This window comes from Mandrillus leucophaeus, unplaced genomic scaffold, assembly GCF_000951045.1.
Source record: "Mandrillus leucophaeus isolate KB7577 unplaced genomic scaffold, Mleu.le_1.0 Scaffold999, whole genome shotgun sequence".
Lineage (NCBI taxonomy): Eukaryota > Metazoa > Chordata > Mammalia > Primates > Cercopithecidae > Mandrillus > Mandrillus leucophaeus.
This window is the reverse complement of record NW_012110907.1, coordinates 260,707-284,912: the sequence shown is the minus strand read 5'-3', so window position 1 is coordinate 284,912 and position 24,206 is coordinate 260,707. Positions and strand designations below refer to the sequence as shown.

Here is a 24,206-nt window from a genome sequence, read left to right as displayed (position 1 = left end):
TAGTTTGTGTGCATAGATGTGCTCATAATAACATCTGAGGATCTTTTGTATTTCTGTGAGGTTAATTGTAATGCCATCTTTGTCATTTCTGCTTGTTCTTAATTGGATTTTCTCTCTTTTTATTTGTTAATCTAGCTATAGGTCTATAACTCTTGTTCATCTTTTTGAAGAACCAACTTTTGGTTCATTGATCCTTTATATAGATTTTGGGGCCTCAATTTAATTCAGTTCTTTCTGATGCTAGTTATTTGATCTCTTTTGCTAGATAAAAGGGTTTTGTTTGTTTGTTTGTTTTTCCCTAGATCTTCCAGGCATGATGGTAGAGTGTTAATTTGAGTTATTTCTATCTTTCTGATATATGTATTTAGCACTATAGACTTTCCTCTTAATGCTACTTTTGCTGCATCGCTGAGATTCTGGTGTTGTAACCCTGCTTTTTAAATCAACTGTATTGATATGGTTTGGCTGTGTCCCCACCCAAATCTCATCTTGATTGTAGTTCCCATAATCCCTACATGTCATGGAAGGGACCTGGTTGGAGGTAATTGAATCATGGGAGCAGTTACCTCTATGCTGTTCTCGTAATAGTGATTGAGTTTTCACAAGATCTAATGTTTTATAAGCATCTTGTCTCTCCCTTCACTCTGCATTTCTCTTCTCCTGCCATAATGTAAAGAAGGATGTATGTGCTTCCCCTTCCATCATGATTATAAGTTTCCTGAGGCTTCCCCAGACATGTTGAACTGTGAGTCAATTACATTTCTTTCCTTTGTAAATTTCCCAGTCTCCAGTATGTCTTTATTAGCAATGTGGGAACAGACTAGTACATTGGTACCACAGAAAGTAGCATTGCTGTAAAGATGCCTGAAAATGTGTAGGCAAATTTGGAACTGGGTAACAGGCAAAGATTGGAACAATTTGGGGGGCTCAGAAGAAGACAGAAAAATGTGGGAAAGTTTGGAACTTCCTAAACACTTGGAGGGCTAGGAAGACAGAAAAAAGTGGGAAAGTTTGGAACTCCCTAGAAACTTGTTGAATGGCTTTGATCAAAATGCTGGTAGTGATACGTACAATGAAGTCCAGCTGATGTGGTCTCAGATGAAGATGGGGAACTTGTTGGGAAATAGAGTAAATGTCGCTCTTGCTATGCAAGGAGACTGGCCGCATTTTGCCCCTACCCCAGATGCCTGTGGAACTTTAAACTTGGAAGAGATGATTTAAGGTTTCCTGTGGAAATTTCTAAGTGCCAAAGGGTTCAAGAGAAAACAGAGCATTAAAGTCTGGAAAATTTGCAGCCTGATGATGTGATAGAAAATAAAGCCTCATTTTCTGGGGAGAAATTCATGCTTGCTGCAGAAATTTGCATAGATAACAAGGAACCAAATGCTAATCACCAAGACATTGGGGAAAATGTCTCCAGGGCATATCAGAGACCTTCACAGCATCCCTTCCATCACAGGCCCAGAGGCCTAGGAGAGAAATGGTTTTATGGGTCGGGTCCAGGGCCCACCTGCTCTATGCAGCCTCAGGACATAGTTCCCCATGTCCTGCCTGCTTCAGCTACAGCCATGGCTAAAATGGGCCAATGTATAGCTCCAGGTGTTGCTTCAGAGGGTGCAAGCCCTACGCTTTGGCCGCTTACATGTGGTGTTGGTCCTGTGGGTGCACAGAAATCAAGAATTGAGGTTTGGAAACCTCCACCTAGATTTCGGAGGAAATATGGAAATGCCTGGATGTCCAGGCAGGAGTTTGCTATAGGAGTGGTGCCCTCATGGAGAGCCTCTGCTATGGTAGTGCAGAAAGGAAACATATGGTCAGAGCCCCCATACAGAGTTCCCACTGGGGCACTGCCTAGTGAAGCTGTGAGAAGAGGGCCACCATCCTCCAGAAATCAGAATGGTAGATCCACTTATAACTTGCACCATGTGCCTAGAAAAGCCACAGGCACTCAATGGCAGCCCATGAAAGCAGTTAGGAGGGGGGCTGTACCCTCCAAAGTTACAGGGTCAAAGCTTCCCACGGCTATAGGAGTGTAACTCTTGCAACATCATGACTTGGATGTGAGACATGGAATCAAAGGAAGTCATTTTGAAACTTTAAGGTTTAATGACTGTCCTCTTGGATTTTGGACTTGCAGAATTCAGAAGGAGCCCTTTCTGGGGAAGATGAAAATAAGCCTTCAATCTTAAAAATGTTGAAATTTAGATGCTTTCAGGAAATTCAAGTTGGTATTTTACAGATATATGTCTACTTGAGGTTGTAGCTTAAAGGTGTAGAAGGAAAATGAGCATCTCAATGTAAGTAAAGCTGTCAGCTTTAATGTAATTGCAATTGCTCAAAAGGAATGCATAGAGTCAAAGGGCAACTTAGATGATACTTTCAAAATCCAAAGTTTAAGGAGCAAACAGATAAGGGGAAGACAGAATTAGATGTGCTTAACCATGAAAAGTAGCAGCAAGCTGGTAGTAGAATCTCAGGAAAAAAGAGAGACACAGAGAGATCCAATACCAACAGAGAAGTAAAGTGACTCAGATAAAGATAACATTTAACAGTACAGTGGTCATTTGTGACCATAAAGTGGACACAGATATCACTCATTGTATAGCTGGGATTTCACAACTATAAATATTTACACACACACACACACACACACACACACTAATGTGTATTTTTCTAATAGCTGACATTAAGACTAAACATTGCTAAAGGGGTAGGCCTAAACAAATATTGTAAAAATATATTCATAAAATTTTCTAATCTATTTATGAGCTGCTAACTGAATATCTGAAACATGACCACATTTCAAAAATACTCATAGAAATTAGGTAGATTTCTATTGTAAATATTATTATGTAGCATGTTAACATCAACATAACCAATTTTTCAAATTGTGCGGGCTTTTTCTCTCTATCAGAATGAGTTACAGGGTTTGCATTATATAGTTTGGCTTAAAAAGAGAGCCCATAAAATTTCCCACTTGCAGCTCACTTAAAAAAGAAGTATGACAGTTTCAGGCACTGTTGAGTGTCATACTGAGCTACAAAAAGTAAGAAATCACCATAATGCTCTCCACCTTCATTTTATGTTTAGAACCCCACACAGGGAGACAACAACTATAGTAATCAGAGTCAGGCCACTGAAGTTCAGATTTATTTTGTTTAATATTAAATTGTATAGTTGAAGAAAACATCATTTTTTAAAATAGTGTATCACTATCCTTCTAAACATTGTAGTTTACTAATGATTTTAAAACTTCTTTAAGTGCTTACGACAGAAACATTTCTACAATATGTTAGCTAAGATTTAGCATGCAGGTCTCATATTGGGAATACCTTTGTGTTTTAGGTTAAATAAATTCAGCCTCTTATTTAGAACTGGAAAAACAGGTTGTAGACTTATGGTTTTATTTTTGTTACCTAGACCTCAAAGAAGTCAGTTCAGTAGAAAAATTTCTACAAGGTATTACATGGAAGTTTACTGGGAATCAGCTTACTCTATATTATACAATGCTGAGAACATTGTTTAATCTTAACAGGCAATAGAGTTGTCAAGTGTGCCTTCTGTAATGGATTTGTGCAAGCATTTATGCCCAGGGTTGTTACGAAAAACGGAGATAAATAATTTAGACTTTAAACTTGAGAATTCTAGCCTTAGCAAACTCCTCAATGGGATACTCCCACGAGGGCTAGACACCTCTGATATTAGCTGAAAGCCTTCCTACCTAAAGCCTTCCTACCTCCACTTTCCTCCCCTCAACATCCATCCACCCATGTCTCACATACAGAAATGCACTAAAGCATATAGTGTGACAAGTGTGCTTAAGTAAAAGACCACCTCTTTTTCTCTCATGCTGAATTATGTTAAATAAGTACAAAGAAGTTTTCCTCATGATCATGTATCTTAGACAGAATTTACTGAAATAGATCTTTATCTTCTCGATTTCTAACCCAGACTGATGATTGAATTTCACAAAATATTAGTTGAGAAAACAAATGAAAATGACAGAAACCACACTGAACTATGCATCATGATCTCCTACTTCTGATGACATCAGGTTTACAATGAGACCAGATTAATCTGTCTGGCTGTTACACATTAGCATAAATTATTCCCAGGAAATCCTTCAATTTGCTTTCAGGAATAAATACAATTCTGAGAGGCATATCCAAGTCTATTGTTGAGATTATGCCATTTTTAACTGATATATAATATATGTACATATTTATGGGGTACATGTGATATTTTGCTGGAATGTGTAAAAATTAAATCAGGGAATTTGGGGAGTCCATCATTTAGCATATTTACCATTTCTGTGTAAGGACATTCCAAGTTCTCTCTTCAAGCCACTTGAAAATATACAATACATTTCTGCTAACTACAGTCACTGTATCAGTCTGTTCTAATGTTGCTAAAAAAGGCATACCTGAGACTGGAAAGAAAGAGGTTTAATTGACTCACAGTTCCACATGGCTGGGGAGGCCTCACAATCATGGCAGAATGTGAATGAGGAGCAAAGTCACACCTTACATGATGGCCAGCAGGAGAGAGCTTGTGCAGGGGAACTCCCATTTTTAAAGCCATCAGATCTTAAGAGACTTATTCACTACCATGAGAACAGTGTGGGGAAAACTGCCCCCATGATTCAATTATCTTCATCTGGCCCATCCTTTGACACATGGGAATTATAATTCAAGTGAAATTTTCCATGAGGGCACAGCCAAACCATATCATCCCAACCCCAGCCCCTCCCAAATCCCACGTCTTCACATTTCAAAACCAATCATGCTCTCTGAAAGTCCCCAAAATGTTAATTCATTTCAGCATTAACTCAACAGTCCAAGTCCAAAGTCTTATCTCAGACACAGCTAGTTCCTTCTGCCTATGAGTCTGCAAAATCAAAAGCGAGTTAGTTACTTCATAGATACAATGGGGATACAGGCATTGGGTAAATATACCCATTCCAAATGGGAGAAATTGGCCAAAACCAAAGGGCTCCAGGCCCCAGGCAAGTCCAAAATCCAATGGGAAAGTCAAATCACGAAGCTCTAAAATGATCTCCTTTGACTCCATGTGTCACATCCGGGTCATGCTGATGCTAGAGATGGACTTCCACAGCCTTGAGCAGCTCCATCCCTATGGCTCTGCAGGGTAAAGCTACCACTCGTGGTTGTTTTCACGGGCTCATGGACTGGTGTTCAGTATATGCGACTTTCCAGGCCCAAAGTGCAAGCTGTCAGTGGATTACTATTCTGGGGGCTGGAGGACAGTGATCCCTCTCACAGCTCCACTAGGCAGTGCCCCAGTGTGGACTCTGTGTGGGGGCTCCCATCCTACATTTCCTTTCTGAACTACCCTGGCAGAGGTTCTCCATGAGGGCTCTGCCCCTGCAGCATAACTCTGCCTGGACATCCAGGGATTTCCATACATCCTCTGAAATCTAGGCAGAGGTTCCCAAACCTCAGTTATTGACTTCTCTGCACCCACAGGATCAACACCACGTGGAAGCTGCCAAGATTTGGGGCTTGTAACCTCTGAAGCCATGGCCTGAGCTATACTTTGGCCCCTTTTAGCCGTGGCTAGAGTGGCTGGGATACAGGGCTCTAAGTCCTGAGGATACAGACAGCAGAGGGGGCCTGGACCCAGCCCAGGAAGCCATTTTTTCCTCCTTGGCCTCTGGGCCTGTGATTGGAGGGGCTGCCATGGATGTCTCTGAGATGCTCTGGAGACATTTTCCCCATTGTCTTGGTGATTAGCATTTGGCTCCTCATTACTTATGCAAATTTCCACGGCTAGTTTGAATTTCTCCTCAGAAAATGAGTTTTTCTTTACTACTGTATCATCAGGCTGCAAATTTGTCAAACTTTTATGTTCTGCTTTCTCTTGAACACTTTGCCACTTAGAAGTTTCTTCTGCTAGACATCCCGAATCATCTCTTTCAAGTTCAAAGTTACACAGATTTCCAGGGCAGGGGCAAAATGCCACCAGTCTCTTTGCATAGCAAGAGTGACCTTAACTCCAGTTCCCAACAAGTTTCTCATCTCCATCTAAGACCACCTCAGCCTAGACTTTATTGTCCGTATCACCATCAGCATTTTGGTCAAAGCCATTTAATAATTTTCTATGAAGTTCCAAATATTCCCTCATCTTCCTGTCTTCTGAGCCCTCTAAGTCTTTAGGAAGTACCAAACGTTCCCACATTTTTCTATTTTCTTCTGAGTCCTCCAAACTGTTCCAACCCCAGCCTGTTACCCAGTTCCAAAGTTGCTTCCAGATTTTTGGGTCTCTTTCCAGCAGCACCACACTCTACTAGTACCAATTCACTGTATTAGACTGTTTTCATGCTGGTAATAAACACATACCCGAGACTGGGTAGTTTATCAAGGAAAGAGGTTTAAAAAACTCACAGTTTCACATTCCCCAGGAGGCCTGCTTTCATGGCAGAAGGCAAATGAGAAGCAAAGTCTTGGCTTACATGGTGGTAGTCAAGAGAGCGTGTGCAGGGGAACTCCCATTTATAAAACCATCGTATCTTGTGAGACTTACTCGCTATCACAAGAACATCATGAGAAAGACCTGCCCTGATGATTCAATCACCTCCCACCCGGTCCTTTCGACGACATATGGGAATTATGGGAGCTACAGTTTGAGATTTGGGTGGGGATACAACCAAACCATATCAGTCATCCGACTCTGCTATCAAACATTAGAACATATTTATTTATTTATTTTTTAGACCAAGTTTTGCTCTTGTTGCCCAGGCCGGAGTGCAGTGGTGCAATCTTGACTCACTGCAACCTCCACCTCCTGGGTTCAAGCAATTCTCCTGCCTCAGTCTTCCTGGGTAGCTGGGATTACAAGGATGTGCCACCACGCCTGGCTAATTTTACATTTTTGGTAGAGACGGGATTTCTCCATGTTGGTCAGGCTGGTCTCGAACTCCCGATCTCAGATGATCCACCCGCCTCAGCCTCCCAAAATGCTGGGATCACAGGCATGAGCCACCGCACCTGGCCAGAACTTATTTCTTCTAACAGTATGTTTGTAACAACTTTCTTCATCAGCCCCATCCTCCACCACCACCACTCTTCTCAGCTTCTGGTGTCTATCAGTCTACTCTCTATTTCCATGAGAACACCTTTTTCAGCTCCAGCTTATAAATGAGGACGTGATATTTGTCTTTCTATTCATGACTTATTTTACTTAACATAATAACCTCCATTTCCATTCATTTTGCTACAAATGAAAATGATTTTGATTATACCACTTTTAAACATGAACATTTGACAAGAAATTGACTTATTTATTATTGTTATGTAAAGTAACGAGTTTAGGCTAAATTGGGTCTATTGTTGGGAGTATGCACAATAACAATAACAATAATAATTATGCATAATCCCAACAACAGACCCAGCTTTACCCTATTTATCTTATATAACAATAAGTAAATACACAATACATACAAGAATTTTATATTTTTCCTCTAACATATAATATTTCTTTATCTCCCTTTTCCTTTTTCTCTCTTTTTTAAATATACACATGTGTTTGTGCATGCCACGGGTTAGTATAAACCAGAATCAATGGCAGAGCTCATTAAAACACAGATTTCTGGCCCCAACACCAGCATTTCTGATTCAATCTCTGTGGTATAGAGTATGGCAGCTGGCATTTTGAAGGTGTTCCCATTGGTGATGATGCTGATGCTGATGCTGCTTTTCCAGGAACAACACTTTGACAGCCAGCTAATGCATGTTTGTACTTTTTCAGTTCACATGTGTATGGGCAAGTCACAGGAAGCATGGTTATTGGAGAATCCTGTATAGTATAGTGGTTAAGGCCAAACATTTGAAAGTAATTCAAATATATACAATGGAAACCATTTAGAATAGTTCATGACACATTGTAAGAATTCGAAAATTGATAGTCATTATTATTGATTTTTTATTATAGCTGTCAGTCTATCCAATATGCTTTTTTCAATGTAAGCTCTACATATCCCACTAGCTGGACTTATTTTAAGATGAATAAAGAAAAATACATAAATCAGGATTGCAACCATGAGCTCTATTTTGATAATAACAAATATGTTTCATTTACTTTAAATTTCTAAAACATCCTACAAATGTGACTATACACATATACATGTTCATGTACTAAATGTTGATTTGTACATTTGTTATTATCAAAGATCAAGCTTCAGCTAATACACTTAAAAAGGATAAATGCTGTTTACGATCTGACTGACTATGATTGTTTGTAGTGATGCAGTAGAAGAGAATCATTTATCAATTTAAGATTTTATACTTTCTTCAGAACAGTACTTCCATTAAAATGTTCTCTATATATGGTAATATTAGGAAAATGCAAGAGTACAACTACCGCATTTTGAAAAATCATAAATAATTGTCTGCATTTAGTTCATAGTATTGTAAAAAATATTACTTTCTATAATATCATAGTTAGCCATACTTTACACATTATTTAGTATTTAACATAATTATAATAATGCAAATGAAGTGCATATTAGCTCCATTCCTTATTTTAAACCTGTACATATATTACATGTATGTATTAATCCTTCAAATCACTGCTTGAGATGAATTCTATTATCATCTCTAGAAATGATAATATCCCAGAAAAGCTACATTAGTTATCCAAGATTGCATTAGTTATTTTGGCAAGTCAAATTTGAACTCAGGTAGTTTTATTCCGTGGTCTATATTTTAAGCTCTTCATTAAGTTCTCTATCTTGTTGGGATGCTGGGTCTGGATTCATGGAGTCATGTGATCTAGTGACAGGATGAACCAAGTGACCAGGGAGTTGTCTTCTCATTAAAATATGTAAGAAACATAAGAGGTGAGGGTTGCTAGGTAAGATGAGAAGTCTGGGGTCCCTGTGTGGTGAGTCTAGAAGTCATGCTCCAGTATAAAACAGGCTTTTAAAGGTAAGTGACTGGAAAGCTGGACACAGATTTAGGAGACTGGCTTAGAGTCAGTCTATCTAAAGCCTGAATGGACCTTCACAGAAGTTATATCATGCTCTGCTGTTGTATATTCCCAAGTGGAAAACGCCTGTTCCTTTGAGACTTGAGGGGTCCAAGACCAGGCCAGCAGATTTGATTAGAATGTGACTGCATTTTGGGACTTCTACTGGCATCTGCTCCCCCAAAGACTTGGGATCATCTGAGAGTTCTGCAGTTGAGTATGAGGCTTCTAGTAAGATGCCTCTCATATCTAAGATCCATTCTAAAGATCAATTATTTGCATGCTTGTGGTCCACAGTCAAGATAGGCATATAGATCCTCTAGATTCTGTCTCCTGTGAAATACTTTGGAGAATACTAAACAAAATATTGTACTGACTAAGTCTTCATATCATTCACTATTTCATTAGGCCCCATCTGAACTCAACATATTTTTAACCATTTTTCCAGAACTCCTTTAAACAGCACTTCCATTATTGTCAGAATATTGACTTACAGTCCTCAAATTGCTTCTTCAGCTGGATTATATTTTGTATTACATTTTTTTGGCTCATATTTTTATTTCCTTTTTAAAATGATAATTATATATTACAGCTGTCAGTTATATATACAATTATATAATACGTTGAAAAGAACCAGGAATAATTTGCTTTTCTCATGAACCCTGACCTGGCCATCTCAGTTTATTATAATGTCTCTTTTTCCTTGCGGCAAAGAATTTATATCACCCATTTGACACTTGACATAGAGTACATACTTACTGTATTTACTAGGTTTTATTTTGAGTACATCTTTTCATACATATTTTTACAGTTTTCAATTCTAAATGCACAAGGTATATTATGATACCTTGTGAATAGAAAGATATACATTAAAAACTGTTGATGGGTAGGTTATTTTTTAATACACTAGATAAAACATTTTGCTATGTAATCCATAAATTTGCTTTAAAAGTATTCCTTAGTTATTATTTGTTACTACAACACTACCTTTAAAAAGTAAATGAGGCCAGGTGTGGTGGCTCACATCTGTAATCCCAGCACTTTGGGAGGCCAAGGTGGGGAGATCACCTGAGGTCAGAAGTTCAAGATCAGCCTGGCTAACATGGCATAACCCCATCTCTACTAAAAGTACGCAAATTTGCTAGGCATGGTGGAGGGTGCCTGTAATCCCAGCTACTCTGGGGGCCGAGGCAGGAGAATTTTGAACCTGGGCAGCAGAGGTTGCAGTGAACCAAGGTCACTCCACTGCACTTCAGCCTGGGTGACAAGAGCGAGATTCTGTCTCAAGAAACAAACAAAAAAAGTAAATGAAAACTCCCTTCAGCATTTTCATTCAAATGTTGGATTATTCATATTAAAATATCAATAGAATATAAACACAAATTTGATAACTCAAATTCAGTATAGTAATTAACAATATGTATCTTGATTTTAAGTGAGTCTTAATAGTTTTTGATGACAATTAAAATTAAATTTTACAAGCAGAGCATGAGTCATTTAGTGAAATTAATATATAATTATCATTAGGTAGCAACAGAGGACCATTATGAGCATCAAAATTCCATCCCATAAACATTACACTGTGCAGAATCAGTTGGATGCAGCCTGTCTTGGATGTTTTCCTCTTCCTTTTTACTTTCAGTATCATTTTAGTTTTTATGAAAACAAGCTATTGCCTAAAGACCAGGCTAAGGTCCATATTTCAATTTTAAAAACTGAAATAAATTATAGAGGCCATTTCTTATCAAATTTAAGAATCAGGAGACAACAAAAAGGTTAACACAATAATTCCTTCAAGAACAAAGAATCACTAGGAAAAGTGCAAAAAAAAAAAAAGAAAGAAAGGAAAAGAAATTTAACTAAAAGTTAATCATCACATTGATGTCTACTTGTGTGTTTTTACTTATATATTCCATATGGGCTTTATCTCTCCAAGCTGAATAAATTAAGAAAATGGGAAAGATCATTTTTGTAAATAATTTCAATACTTGTTTTTAACCGAATAGTTAATATATATATGGCTAAACGAAGGTTTTCAGTTTTCAGCAATGTGGCATTTTAAACTGACAACTGTAACATATAATTAGCATTAATTAAGACTATTACATTAGTTCAAGCCTCATTATGCCTGGGTTATTAAAATTGCCTTCTAGTTCTGTCTTCTGGATTTAGAATCTCCCATTTCAATATATCAGGAGTAATATTTATTTATTTATTTATTTTATTATTTATTTATTTATTTATTTATTTATTTATTTATAGACGGAGTCTGGCTCTGTCGCCCAGGCTGGAGTGCAGTGGTGCCATCTTGTATCACAGCAAGCTCCGCCTCCTGCCTTCACGCCATTCTCCTGCCTCAGCCTCCCGAGTAGCTGGGACTACAGGCGCCCACCACCAGGCCCGGCTAATTTTTTTGTATTTTTAGTACAGACGGGGTTTCACCGTGTTATCCAGGATGGTCTCAATCTCCTGACCTCATGATCTGCCCTCCTCGGCCTCCCAGAGTGCTGGGATTACAGGCGTGAGCTATCGTGCCTGGCCTATCAGGAGTAATTTTTATAAAATGCAAATCTGATGTTGCCATACCTCAGACCCTTTAGTGGTGCCCCCGTCACCTTCTACAACATGGTACAGAAAAGTGTTTATGACATGGTATGTCTTATTTATTGTAACTATACTATGTCACACTCTCATTTCTCTCTGCCTTTACTTATACAACTAACTTTCCCTAACAGATTCCAACTCCTCTCAACTTCCCTCTTACCTGTATTCTTCCTTCATGAGTGAACTTCAGCATTTCTCCTTGCTGGTATTTTTTGCACATACCCCTGTTATAGACTTTATTACCTTGCTTTCTTGGCGTAGCAAAAATTGTCAGTGCCCTATGCATGTCCCTCAGAGCATCTGGTATGCTTTGACCAACTTCCATCTCCTGTTACTGTCTCTGGATCCTAAGGGTGTTGCTTTTCCAGCCAGAAGCCTCTGTGGCTGGTGGCGCCTTTGTCCGAGTTTTGCTCAGACTAGCTGTGTTTGTATCACCCGCTTCACCTGGCAGGCTGTGCTTGGCTCAGGCTACTGGCTTAAATCCCACACTTTCCCAGGGCAAGCCAGGCTCAGAGCAGCGAGGGGTGCATGAGTGAGCAAGTGCGGGGTCTTGTCACTGTGCATAGCCAGGCACGCTGACTGCTGTGGCGGGACTGGTAGCTCCAGGCGCCCTCTCCGGGCAAGCCTTTGATTGAATCAGATACACGGCAAGCGGCTTCTGCTGTGAGCATCCGCCTATGGATGAGGGGCTCCCCGAAGAGCTGCCACTCTTCTCTCCTTTTTGCTGCCCGCAACATGGTGAGTGGGGTGGCTGCCGTGTTTTAGCCCTGTTTGTGTTACAGCTCTTTCATTCCTGCCATTTGGTGGGTCCGGAGTTTTTGGCCCACATCCAGGAAGAATGAGGTACGCGGACAGCTGGAGAGCTAACAAAGTGTAGGGGAGCTTTACTGAACGACAGACGGCTCTCGGGAGACCGAAGTGTGTAGCTCCTATTCATAGGCAGGTTGTCCCCATGAGTGTCCAGCTCTCAGCAGAGAGAAGACCTGGAACGGGTAGTTCCTTTCTGCAGAAGGTGGTCCCAGGAGACACGAAGAGGGGAGCTCCCTTCTGCAGCCGGTAGTCTTGATGTCTACGTGTCTGGATAGCTCCAGGGTTTTTATGGGGTCAGAAAGGAGGAAGTACATGCTGATTGGTTTACGGGTGGCCATGGACAGGCCCGGAAAAAGCACCACACGTTTTCACTCCAGGCCATGGACTCCACCGGAACTAATAGCCTGGTCCCCAGGCTTCAGGCCACCCCTGGCTTGAAGGTGGGGCTTCACCAGGGACCCCCTGCTTTCCACCCAGGAGCCTGTCTGTGTCCTGCTGCCATCAATCATGTTGTTCATGGTGCCCAGGCTATTTGTGAGGAGTGCCTGCAAGCCCACAGTGAGCAGCCCTCTGTCCCCTCTTGGCCTCCCTTCCATGCTCGTTGGTGCCCAAAGTCCACAGGAGGCTGAGGTGGCTGGGGTCTGGCATGTCAGCACCAACCCCAGCTTGCACACACCCAGCCTGGTTATGACAGCACGTGGACTCGGCCTCAACTTTGCTTCAAAATTGGAAGGGTTGCCAGGAGCTGGAAGAGAACAGGCAGGGGGAACAGGCACTTCCGACTCTGTGGGGGTAGGGGAGCTTCCTGGGTCCCTGAGAGCACAGAGATGCCTAGGTCTGCAGCCACAGCTGGGCAGCTGGAGCTACGCCCAGGATGGCAGGGCTCCCACCCTTCCAATTTGGAAGGGGGTTAGGTTCCTGCCTGTTCCTTGCTCCCACCGGCTCCCTAGAGCATGTAGCCCTGGTCATACCTCCTCTGCTGTAGCTAGTGTCTTCCCAGTGGCTGCTCCAGATGGGCCACTGCTGCCATCAGTATCTACAGCCTGACTCAATGTCCTTCTATCAGATTTTGCAGAGGGAATTTGACTACTTGCTTCTGCTGGAGGCAAGAAAATCCAAAAACTTGGCAGTCCATTGCCCAACACTGTAGCTAACTACTCTTAGGATTTAGTGTATATGTTTTCTAGTTCCATAACTTCTCAGGAACTGGACAATTACAATTATCAAGAGAGATAACTTTGATGCATGAGTTTGCATCTTTTTGTAGAGTTTGCCCTTGGAATGAAATTTCAGTTCTCCTCGTGATAGCTGGTTTAATAGCAAACTTGTTACTGGTTGCCTTCTCTTCTTTGCCTCACTTTCTCACTTCCTTATCACTGTTATCTGTACTTCTCAAAAAATATTTGTACATGAATATTTTGTGTCCAGATTTTTTGTTGGAGAATCCACAGTAAGACATTGGACACCAGAGGTACTATGGTGTGGGAACAGAGCCTTCAGATGGGATGCTGGAGTTGAATCGCTTGTTGGCCAGTTGGCATCAAGACCAGTTGGCATTTTATAACATCCCAATGACCAAGATTATTCCCTATGTGCATTGGGATGGCATAAACATATAAGGTTATGTATGCCTTATGCAATATTTCCAGAATTTGACTGAGATAGTGACAATGAAAATGATAATGACTGTGGAGTTGGTAGTTGTAAGTATTGTCAGTGATTTGAAGGGAAAAAAAAATGACTTTCAAAAAAGCTTACACTGGTCAGTCAAAATCTCAGGACGTGATGTCACAAGATCTCTATAACATCATTTAAAGCAACCCTCTCCTTTTGCAGTTTAAAGGAGATTAAACTAAAAATCAGACCTTGTGCCTGGTTACAAGAATAGTAGAACAGTAGAGAAGGCTCACTTCAAAGCACCAGCAAGCCTTCTGTGGAAAAGGCAGAAACTTCACAGGGAAGGAGTAGGACCCTGAACTCTGAGTTTGGAACATCTGGGTGGCTCACACCTCACTAAAGCAAGATTCTTTCCTTCCCTGGAGACCACATAAACACCTCATCTGAGGTTGATGCTTCAAATCGTGCACATCTTCCTCAAAATTTTCCTTCTCTGTGACTTCTAGACCAATTACTATGTTCAAGACCAAGAATGGCTGAAATGAGGAAGTATTGTCTCTACTTTAACAATAAAGGAATTATTCATCAAATGAACCACAGAAACCGGCTAATATGTCCAGGTAGGTCCCAGAAGCACTTAGAAGAACATACGAAGAGTAAACCTTCTGAGTGCTGGAAAAGGGGGTTGTGCAAAATATTAGACACACACGGTAGACTCTAAAGATAATATTTACATAATGAAATGAGTTCAAATCTAAATATATGTATTTTTTGTATTTTTTGAGGTCTAAATGTCCACATCCATACCCAGTAGTATACTTAATTACATGCTTCTGTAAAATGTTTTGATTCAGAAATATGTATTAAATTAGCATACTATCATATTAATCAATGTTTAAATTACACAATAATTATAAAATGTAAATCTGTATCCTTGAAAGTTAATTAAAATATATAGGATATTATTCATTTTTTAAAGTATTGAAGAATATCCAGCACAGTCATTTAACAGATTACATTAGCTGAGTTTCTTTTCAGAATTAAAATGTAATAAACTTACGCTCTTTGAAAAAACAAACTTACGCTCTTTGAAAAAAATACATATAAGATCTACATAAATATTCCACTTACTTTTACTTGACCCACAAAGGCATTGGCTTCTTCCTCCACCACAGATAAATTTCTTGGCAGATAAGGATCAAACACTGGAGCATTGTCATTGACATCTGTCACCACCACGTTTACTGTGGCAGTTGAGGTCTTAAAGAAAAACAAGCATTAAATGTGAGAAGAGCTATTTTTACTTAGAATTCATTTGAGTAGTCATCTTGGCATTTGTCTATCTGAAAAGCATCTCATTTTTCTTTCTAATCCTTAGCTTTCCAAAAAATAAAAAATAAATAAATAAAACTAAAAAACTAAAAGAAGCTTGCAAAGAAGCTTTCGACTTCAAAAAAACAGACGGGAAAAGCAAATGATGATATTAAAGGGCAAACATCTTTTTGGAAATGTCAAGTATTTCCTGGAGGCTTACTTTCAGAAAACGGTTTTACCTTTATCTTGTTCACATTTTATGGGTGGCAAGGCTTTTGTTTATACACACATACACTGCTTTATCTCTGAAATGTGCCATTTCTGTAGTTTTTGCTGCTTGTATTTTTTTTACTGTTCTTTTTTTTTTTTAAAAAACAGTGCTTTATAAAATAGCATGGTACATCAAATGGGCATTTTCTGGAAAGCTCATGCTATCAGAAAATGCTACCTTAATAATTCTCTAGGTGTACATTTAAACCAAGAGTTTGAGTATCATGTACTAGGCATGAAATGATTATCTTACAAGCATACACGTTATGGAAATGATGTGCAGGTAAATCGACCAATAGTGTGTGCTACCTAGTTAAAAGTTAAATCCCTGGCCTGCTGCAGTCAACATTATGTAGGTCAATGACTTCTTCACAATCAATGACTATCATCATGTGTGACTCAAGCTGGAAACTGCTCTCTCTAATCAAAGCCTGAGTACAGCACAGAACCTCTACCTAACTCTGTCACAGTGTGGGGCTGATCACAGAAGGCTGAGAGCAAAGGTACAGAGAGAAAGAATATTAACCTGGAAAGTAAGAAACCTGGTATGCTATGGTATTAAATATTTAGTAACTATAAATAAAAAGGAGGAGGAAAAAGCAAGGTGATACTGTCATGAGAGAATTATCCACCTTCTGTTTAAAACAAATGCAATTTCCATTAATTAGTAAGTGCTTTGTAGTGAGAGGCTAAAATGCTGAGCATTAAGAAGTGACTTGAGTGAAGCTGAAGAGGTTTTGCAGCAGTCATGGGGCTAAGGGGTCAAGTGAATTTTTTTTTTTTTTTTTTTTTTTTTTTTTGTAGCTGCTACAGGACAGATCTTGGTAACTACCCAATGCTTTCTGTTGGGGTCATGGAAGTTCTATACCATGCGAGTTATGGTGCTTGGGAAAAAGACCAGACCTCACACAAATGTAAACCCAATACTGAAACTCTGATTGGATTAAGGTGATCTGCCCCTATTTTAACAGAAGCAAAAGCAAATATTCTTTTTAGTAATGTAACTTCATCCCAAGCCTGTATAATGTTTTTCATGCGCAGTATTCAGTAGTCATTACAAAATTACCATGCATACCAGGGAATTCTTGGGTGTTAGTGATGGCTTATTTCTTTATCTGTGTATTGGCTTACCCTTTGAAAATTTATGCTTCTATTCATATGTGATTCACACACATTTTTGTATTTAAAGTTAAATAAAATTTTTATTTAAAGACACGTACAAAGATGGTCAGAAAAGCATTATATAGTCAAAATCTGGAAACAACCCAAATGTCCATCGATAGTAGATGGTTATACAGATTGTGTTTTATATATGAAATGGAATCATATGAAGTACTGAGAATGTACAAACTACTGCTATAAGTAATCACATAGATTAATTTCATGAACCTAAGTTTCTAGGACTTAAAATAATACATACTATATGATTCTATTTATATAAACTTCAAAAACAGGCATAATCCCTACATGGTGATAAAAATTAGAATACAGATCACTTTGAAGAAGAAGATAGAATAGCAACAGAAATGATCACAAAACTGAGCTTCTGGAATGCTGATTAATTTCTGTTTTTTGTTATGAATAGTGGTTATATAGGTGTGTTCACTATGTAAAAATTCATTAAGCTGTAGAATTATAGTTTGCGCATTATCTGTGTTACATTTTCTTAAAATTATTTAATTTAAAAGATGCATTCACACAAACATACACATGTGTGTTGACATATGTAAGTATGTTTAAAGAAATTCAAGTGCTACTTGACTAGATGGAATCCAGATCATTTCATTTTCGTCTTGTGACTTTTATATGTTTTCCAATGTTCTCCCAAAATGCTACCATGCTTTTATGACAAAAAGTATTTTAACAAATGTTGTTTCTTTAAAATTTGCCTTAGAATTGAAAGCAGTAAAGAAGATGTGTTTTTTACAGTTGCAGTAGTTCCCAGTTTGCCTGAGGGTTAACAAGACATTTAAATTTACAGCCTGGAGCCAAAATCTAAGAATGGCGACCCTGGAGTTTGCTGGCTTTTCTTCAAATTTCCTGACTCCTTTTGTACCAGCCTAACTGTCTTTACTTATCAATCCAGTGTTTTTCCTCATCCTATTCTTTAAAATTTCTATTCATGTTTTCAGACTATTCTGTATCCTCAGTTTAAGACTGTGACTCTTAAGTGGATAATGAAGAATACAACTGATTGCTAAGTAAACTAAGAAGTCAAATAACAATTCCATAATTTTGTGCTAATAGGGGATGATATTTGTGGACTATGCAGGCATTTTCTTCATTTCTTACTGAATTTTATATGAAATGAAAAAAAATCCATGTCTCACGAAAACATAGTCACAACTATAAATAGAATAATTTCCAGTTTATATATTTCTTAAACTTTTCTAAATACCACTTGCTTCAGAAATACTTATGTAAAAATGAGGATTTCAGGGCTATCCATTTGTTCTACTGACTATTGTTCTTAACCTATGGAAATATTTATAAATTAGCTAGCTGTAAATCATAATTATTTATTTTTTCTCGATTGGTTCAGAAGGATGGCAACAATATGCTTCGATATGGATCTATGCCATGGAGAATGTTTATGTCTTATTAAGGGAAGACTTTTCAAGCTTAAAAATTAGTAAATGAAAACAGATCACTTTAATTAATTATTAGGACAATATGTCAGGTAACACACGTTCGCAACAATTAATTTTAAATATGAATATATATAATGCCAATTAAATTAAAAAGATTTCAAACTAATAAACCTAATAAACAAAAAGTTACCTATTTTCTATCAAAGGAGTTTGCTCACTGAATATTTCCTTAAAATCTGTATTAACTTATTATAGCACTAGCTGGAAATGCTTGCATGTTAGTACTAAAAACTATAATTGATCACTTTCATGTTCATTATTTAATTTAAATGTGTCTTAGATTTTATTTTGTCTAATATCATAGAAGAATTTTCAAAATATATGTCTCAAATGCAAGTAGATACTTCTGTTGTAATTTTTTTTTTTTGAGACAAGGTCTCACTCTGTCACTCAGGCCGGAGTGCAGTGGCATGATCTCTGCTCACTGCGACCTCCGCCTCCCAGGTTTAAACAATTCCCCTGCCTCATCCTCCTGAGCAGCTGAGATTACAGACATGTGCCACCATGCCTGGCTAATTTTTGTATTTTTAGTACAGACGGAGTTTCACTATGATGGCCAGTCTGATCTTGAACTCTTGACCTCAAACAATGTGTCCCCCTTGGCCTCCCAAAGTGCTGGGATTACAGGCGTGAGCCATGGAACCCAGCCTACTATTGTAATTTGAATACACATTTATTTGTATAAACTAGTACGACTCTGAAAGAAGGATACTAATATAGCATATTTTTTTTATTTTTGTTGTTGTTATTGTTGTTGTTTTGAGACAAATCTCACTCTGTTGCCCGGGCTGGAGTGCAGTGTGCGATCATAGCTCACTGCAGCTTTGAACTCCTAGGCTCAAGTGATTCTCCCACCTCAGTCTCCTAAATAGGTGGGACTACTGGTGCACGCCACTATGCCCAGCTAATTTTTATTTCTTTATTTTATTTTTGTAGAGACAAAGTCTCAGTATGTTGCCTAGGTGGTCTCAAACTCCTCATCTCAATCCCACCTTGGCCTCTCAAAGTGCTGGCTGGCGTTATACGCCTGAGCCACAATATCCAGCTCATTTTTTCTAATAGTATAAAAACAGTGAGTTATAAAGCCACAGTTAAAGAAAGCAGTGTAAATTCATCTATTTATACACAATGCATTGCTTCAAATTCATGAGAACATACATTAAGAGTATCTTATTTATTCTCTTCTAGTATTTCCTATCTCAGGAAATGACATGTCAAAATAATCAACTAATTTTCTAAGTTATTTTATCTCATACATGCAATTTATTAGTCACCAAGTCTTGTTAATTTGACCTTGTAAATGGGCCTTGTATTACACAATTTTGAGCAATGGATAAATAACACAATTTTAATTTCCTGAGTAAATAGCTGGAAGTCAGATAACTGGGTTTTCTGATTAGCATATGTTTAGCTATGTAAGAAAACCAGAAATGTGTTTTGCTCAGTAATTTAATGAAAAAGTTTTAATACATTTTCTTGTTAATCAACTTAATGAACACTTTTAAGGGCAATGTGTAATATCACGAATTTAATAAACAATTTGGCTTTAATGCTAGAGAGGATAAAATAAGGTATTTTTTTTATTTAATCACAAAAAATTCATTTATTTTTTGATCATTTAATTTTTACACCTTCTGACACAAAATTTGTTAAACATTTCATGGCTAGAAAATGATTTCTTTATATTTTGTGAGCATCTCATAGCATAGCCATTTGTTTTGTGCTATTACATTTACATTAGATGATTGAAATTCAATGACATTCAATACATGGTTTAAGATACATGTATGCTTAGAATTTATCTGAGCAGAGACTCATGTTATGTATAGAAAGCAATCAGGAATATTTCAATTTGTTCATTAAGAAAGCAGAAAACTACCAGAGATAAGGCAACACTTTAATTATGGAGCACTTATCATTTATCTATTTCTTAAATAAAAACATGAGTGTTTAATTTCAAATGTGCAATTTCTTTTCTATAGTCAACAAGATTCACTATATATTCTCAGAAATAATATTCGTATTATTTCTGAGATTATTTTATTAAGAAATGTGTCTATCATGTTTACTAATAGAACACACAATGTCAGTTCAATGAAGATTGTTAGATGCTTTAGCTATTTTTATAATATTATTTATTACATGCTGTAATAAATTATCTTATAACTTATTCTATTTAAATGTCTGAAAAAAGAAGAGCTAGAAAGAATATTGAAAATTTCCATCTGTAAGAAAGTACAAGAAATGTTATTTATAGAACACAAGGTTTTCCTGTCTGAATAAAAATCTTCACTACTATATCTAAAATTCTTTTCAATAACAATGGGACGATGAGGATTTATAGTTTAGAATTCAATCATTTTTTGTTTAGGCCAATAAAACAAGACAAATACATATATTCAATAATGGGTATAGTATTTAGAGAATATTAATTTAAAACATTTTCATCCTTAAGTGCAAGTCATCTTGTTGCTACAACAGTTATAAGACAAGCCAACTTCACTCAGATCGTAGAGTTTCATTCATGATGTAGAGTGGAGGTCCTTCCTAAAATTAAAGATTAGCCAGGAGGCTTTCTTTCCCTTTGAAGGAAAAAAAGAAAGAATATAAAATCTAGAATTTCTTCGAGAAAGACAGAGAAAAGGGAAATTCCTTCTATTATGAATCATGGGGAAGAGAAAGGGAGACACAGAAGAGACATGAAGGCAGGAGGCAGAGGTACTCCTCCTCATCCCCCACTGCCACTTTGGACCACTCCTTAAATGAAGAGGAGCTGCAGAAACATTTTGGAGTAGGGGAAATGATGACTGGGAAAGTAAGAGAAATTTGGGTGAAATAATCGCAGTAGTTTTCAGGAATATGTAAGCCTCCAGAAAATTTCCATAGGTTCCATGGGAGGCCCCATCTAATAGATTATGGCATGGAATATATAGCTATGTCTGAGAGCCGTGTCCAGAGAGACAGAAGCAATTCTACTAGCATAAAGGACTGGTAAATACATGTTACATCTAGACCACAATTTTAGAATGAAGTCAGGGAGGAGAGGTTTGCTTGGCAGCTTAGCTAGTGAGTATTTACATTGTCTTAAACAGATAATGTTGAAATACTGTTCTAAGTAACTTAAGTGTGACCCATATTATACCTACTCCACACCTGTCCAAACACACATTTATACATTATTGTCTAAGTAGGAAGATTACATCAGATATAAAAAACAAAGAAGCTGTCTTTTTTCTCTGTGCACATCTGAGTGTAGTGTGTAAAGATTATATATATGTATGTGTGTATGTATGTATATACATTTTATACAATTGTGCATGTTTTTTATATAAATATATATTTTTTCAAAAATATCAGAAAGTATTTTTATATAGTATAACTAAATACTATAGTATATGTAATATATACTAACTACAGATATAGCTATTTATTTATACATAAACATTTTTACATATTGCATATATGATAAAGATTTACATATATGACTTAAATGTTTAAAGTTTTACTATTCTATAACCATATGTACTGTGTTATAAAATCTTATTAAATCAACTATTTTGAAATTCAAAGTTACTTTAACTTCACACATTTTCTCATGCACATATTTTTGCTCTTGTTAAAGTTTCCTCTTTTGATTATGAAGTTAAATGCTCAACTTTTAAATGTTAATTGCTCATTTATATTGCCACGTTTCAAAGAAATTTAGGAAATAACATTGCTTCAAGACAAAAACAAAGATGCTAAGTTTCCTAGCAATCTGAAGTTGTAACATATTACAAGTGTTCAGTTTGAAAGCCATAACTGAGTAATTCAATCCAGTAATTCAAGAGCATTTTACAGAAATCAAACCATGATGGAATCAAGTTACCTATCGAATCAATTCAGGAGGAAAATAATATCACTGAACACATGGAATCTGGTCAGAAATATCTAGGCTACAGAGTAACTTCACATTTTAAATGAAAAAATTCCTGATCACTGTTCACATATTTATATCTCTCACTGTGTTACTGGTTGATTAACAGAGCTGCAATCCAAAAGCCCTACTTCCTAGCTATTTTTCAACCCAGTGTTGCTACTTACAGATAAGAATATCTAAAAGGAAATCTGCTAGGTGGAGTTTCTGAAAACCTTTGGTTCTTTGTTAAAATAAAGCGAGGGTGCAGACTCTTCTGGCATTCATCTTTGTACTTTGCTTGTCTGGAATGGAGAATTGACGTCCAGAGTTGCAGAAGATGGGAATGAAAGTAGACAATGAAAATGGCAAAGCAGAAAATAGCCAGCAGATATCCTCAACAACACTGTCGTGTCCCTGCACCATCCCTTCACTGTCCACCTCTAGATTTTTTTCTTTGTTTGTACTATCTTAATTTTTAAATGTAAAACTTTGTGGTATTAAGTATATTCATATTCTTGTGCAACCATCATCACTATCCATCTCTAAAACTCTTTTAATCTAGCAAAACAAAAGCTCTATAACATTAAACGATAACTCCTCATTTCTCTTTTCTTTATCCTCTGGCAACCATCATTCTACTTCGAGTCTCTGTGATTTTGACAATTCTAAGTACCAAAATACAAGTGGAATCATATGGAATTTAACATTTTGTGACTGGCTCATCTCACTTAGCATAAGGTTCTTAAGATTTATCGGTGACATAGTGTATATCAGTACTTTCTTCCATCTTAAGGCTGAACAATATTTCATTATATGTATATAACACATTTTGTTTATATATTATTCTACATAAACATGGAAAACAGGGTTGCTTTTATATCTTATCTATTGTGAATAATGCTGCTATGAACATGGGAATACAAATATCTCTTTGAGACTCTGCTTTCAATTTTTTGGATATATAACTGAAAGTGTGATTGGTGGCTCATATAGTAATTCCATTTTTAATTTTTTGGAGAAACCGCCACTGTTTTCCACAGTGGCTGTACCATTTTATGTTCTCACCAATAGTGCACAAGGGTTCCAATTTTTCCACATCCTCATCAACATGTTATTTCGTTGTTATTGTTTTGTTTTGTTTTCTGTTTGTTTTTATAATATCTACTGGGTATGAGGTGGTACCTCATTGTGGCCTTGATTTGCATTTCCAAATATTTAGTCATACTAAGTGTTTTTTCATATGTTTTCTGGTCATTTATATATCTCCTTTGGAAAAGTGTCTATTCAAGTCCTTTGATAATTTTGAATCAGGTTATTTTTAAAAAATTATCGGGCTGGGCGTGGTGGCTCATGCCTGTAATCCCAGCATTTGGAAGGCTGAGGTGGGCTGAGCACGAGGTCAGGAGATCGAGACCATCCTGGCTAACACAGTGAAACCCCGTCTCTACTAAAATTACAAAAACATAGCCTGGCATGGTGGCGGGTGCCTGTAGTCCCAGCTACTTGGTAGGCTGAGGCAGGAGAATGGTGTGAACCCAAGAGGTGGAGCTTGCAGTGAACTGAGATCTTGACACTGCGCTCCAGCTTGGGCAACAGAGCCAGACTCCGTCTCAAAAAAAAAAAAAAAAAAGGAAAAAAAAAGAGAAAACTCTATATGTTGAATATTAATGACTTATCATATATATGATTTGCAAATATTTTCTCCCATTTTATGTTGCTTTTATATTCTGTGTCTTTGACCTCTTTACAAAATCAGAAATTCCAATTTGTCTAATTTTATTTATTTATTTATTTTGTTATTCAACACTTTTAATATGTCATTCAACTATGTTCTATTCTCAGTGCGAGATCTATCCTCTTGACACACTTTTAAGTGTACAGTATTGCTAACTATAAGCAACATACCGTATAGCAAATCTCTGAAACTGTTTATTTTATTTTATTTTATTTTATTTTTTTTAGTACTTTATGTTCTAGGGTACAAGTGCACAACGTGCAGGTTTGTTATATATGTATATGTGTGCCATGTTGGTGTGCTGCACCCATTAACTTGTCAT

The 24,206-nt window shown here is 37.4% G+C and overlaps 1 protein-coding gene across 1 annotated transcript in view; it reads right to left on the bottom strand.

Moving 5' to 3' along the window:
• Nucleotides 1-24,206, bottom strand: part of PCDH15 (protocadherin-related 15) — a gene marked incomplete at its 5' end in the record, with an annotated part of 518,346 nt that overhangs the window by 237,154 nt on the left and 256,986 nt on the right. The window contains one exon of the mRNA XM_011971273.1: nucleotides 15,148-15,276. Within this exon, the coding sequence (XP_011826663.1) occupies nucleotides 15,148-15,276 (129 nt within the window). The remainder of the gene's footprint in view (nucleotides 1-15,147; nucleotides 15,277-24,206) is intronic.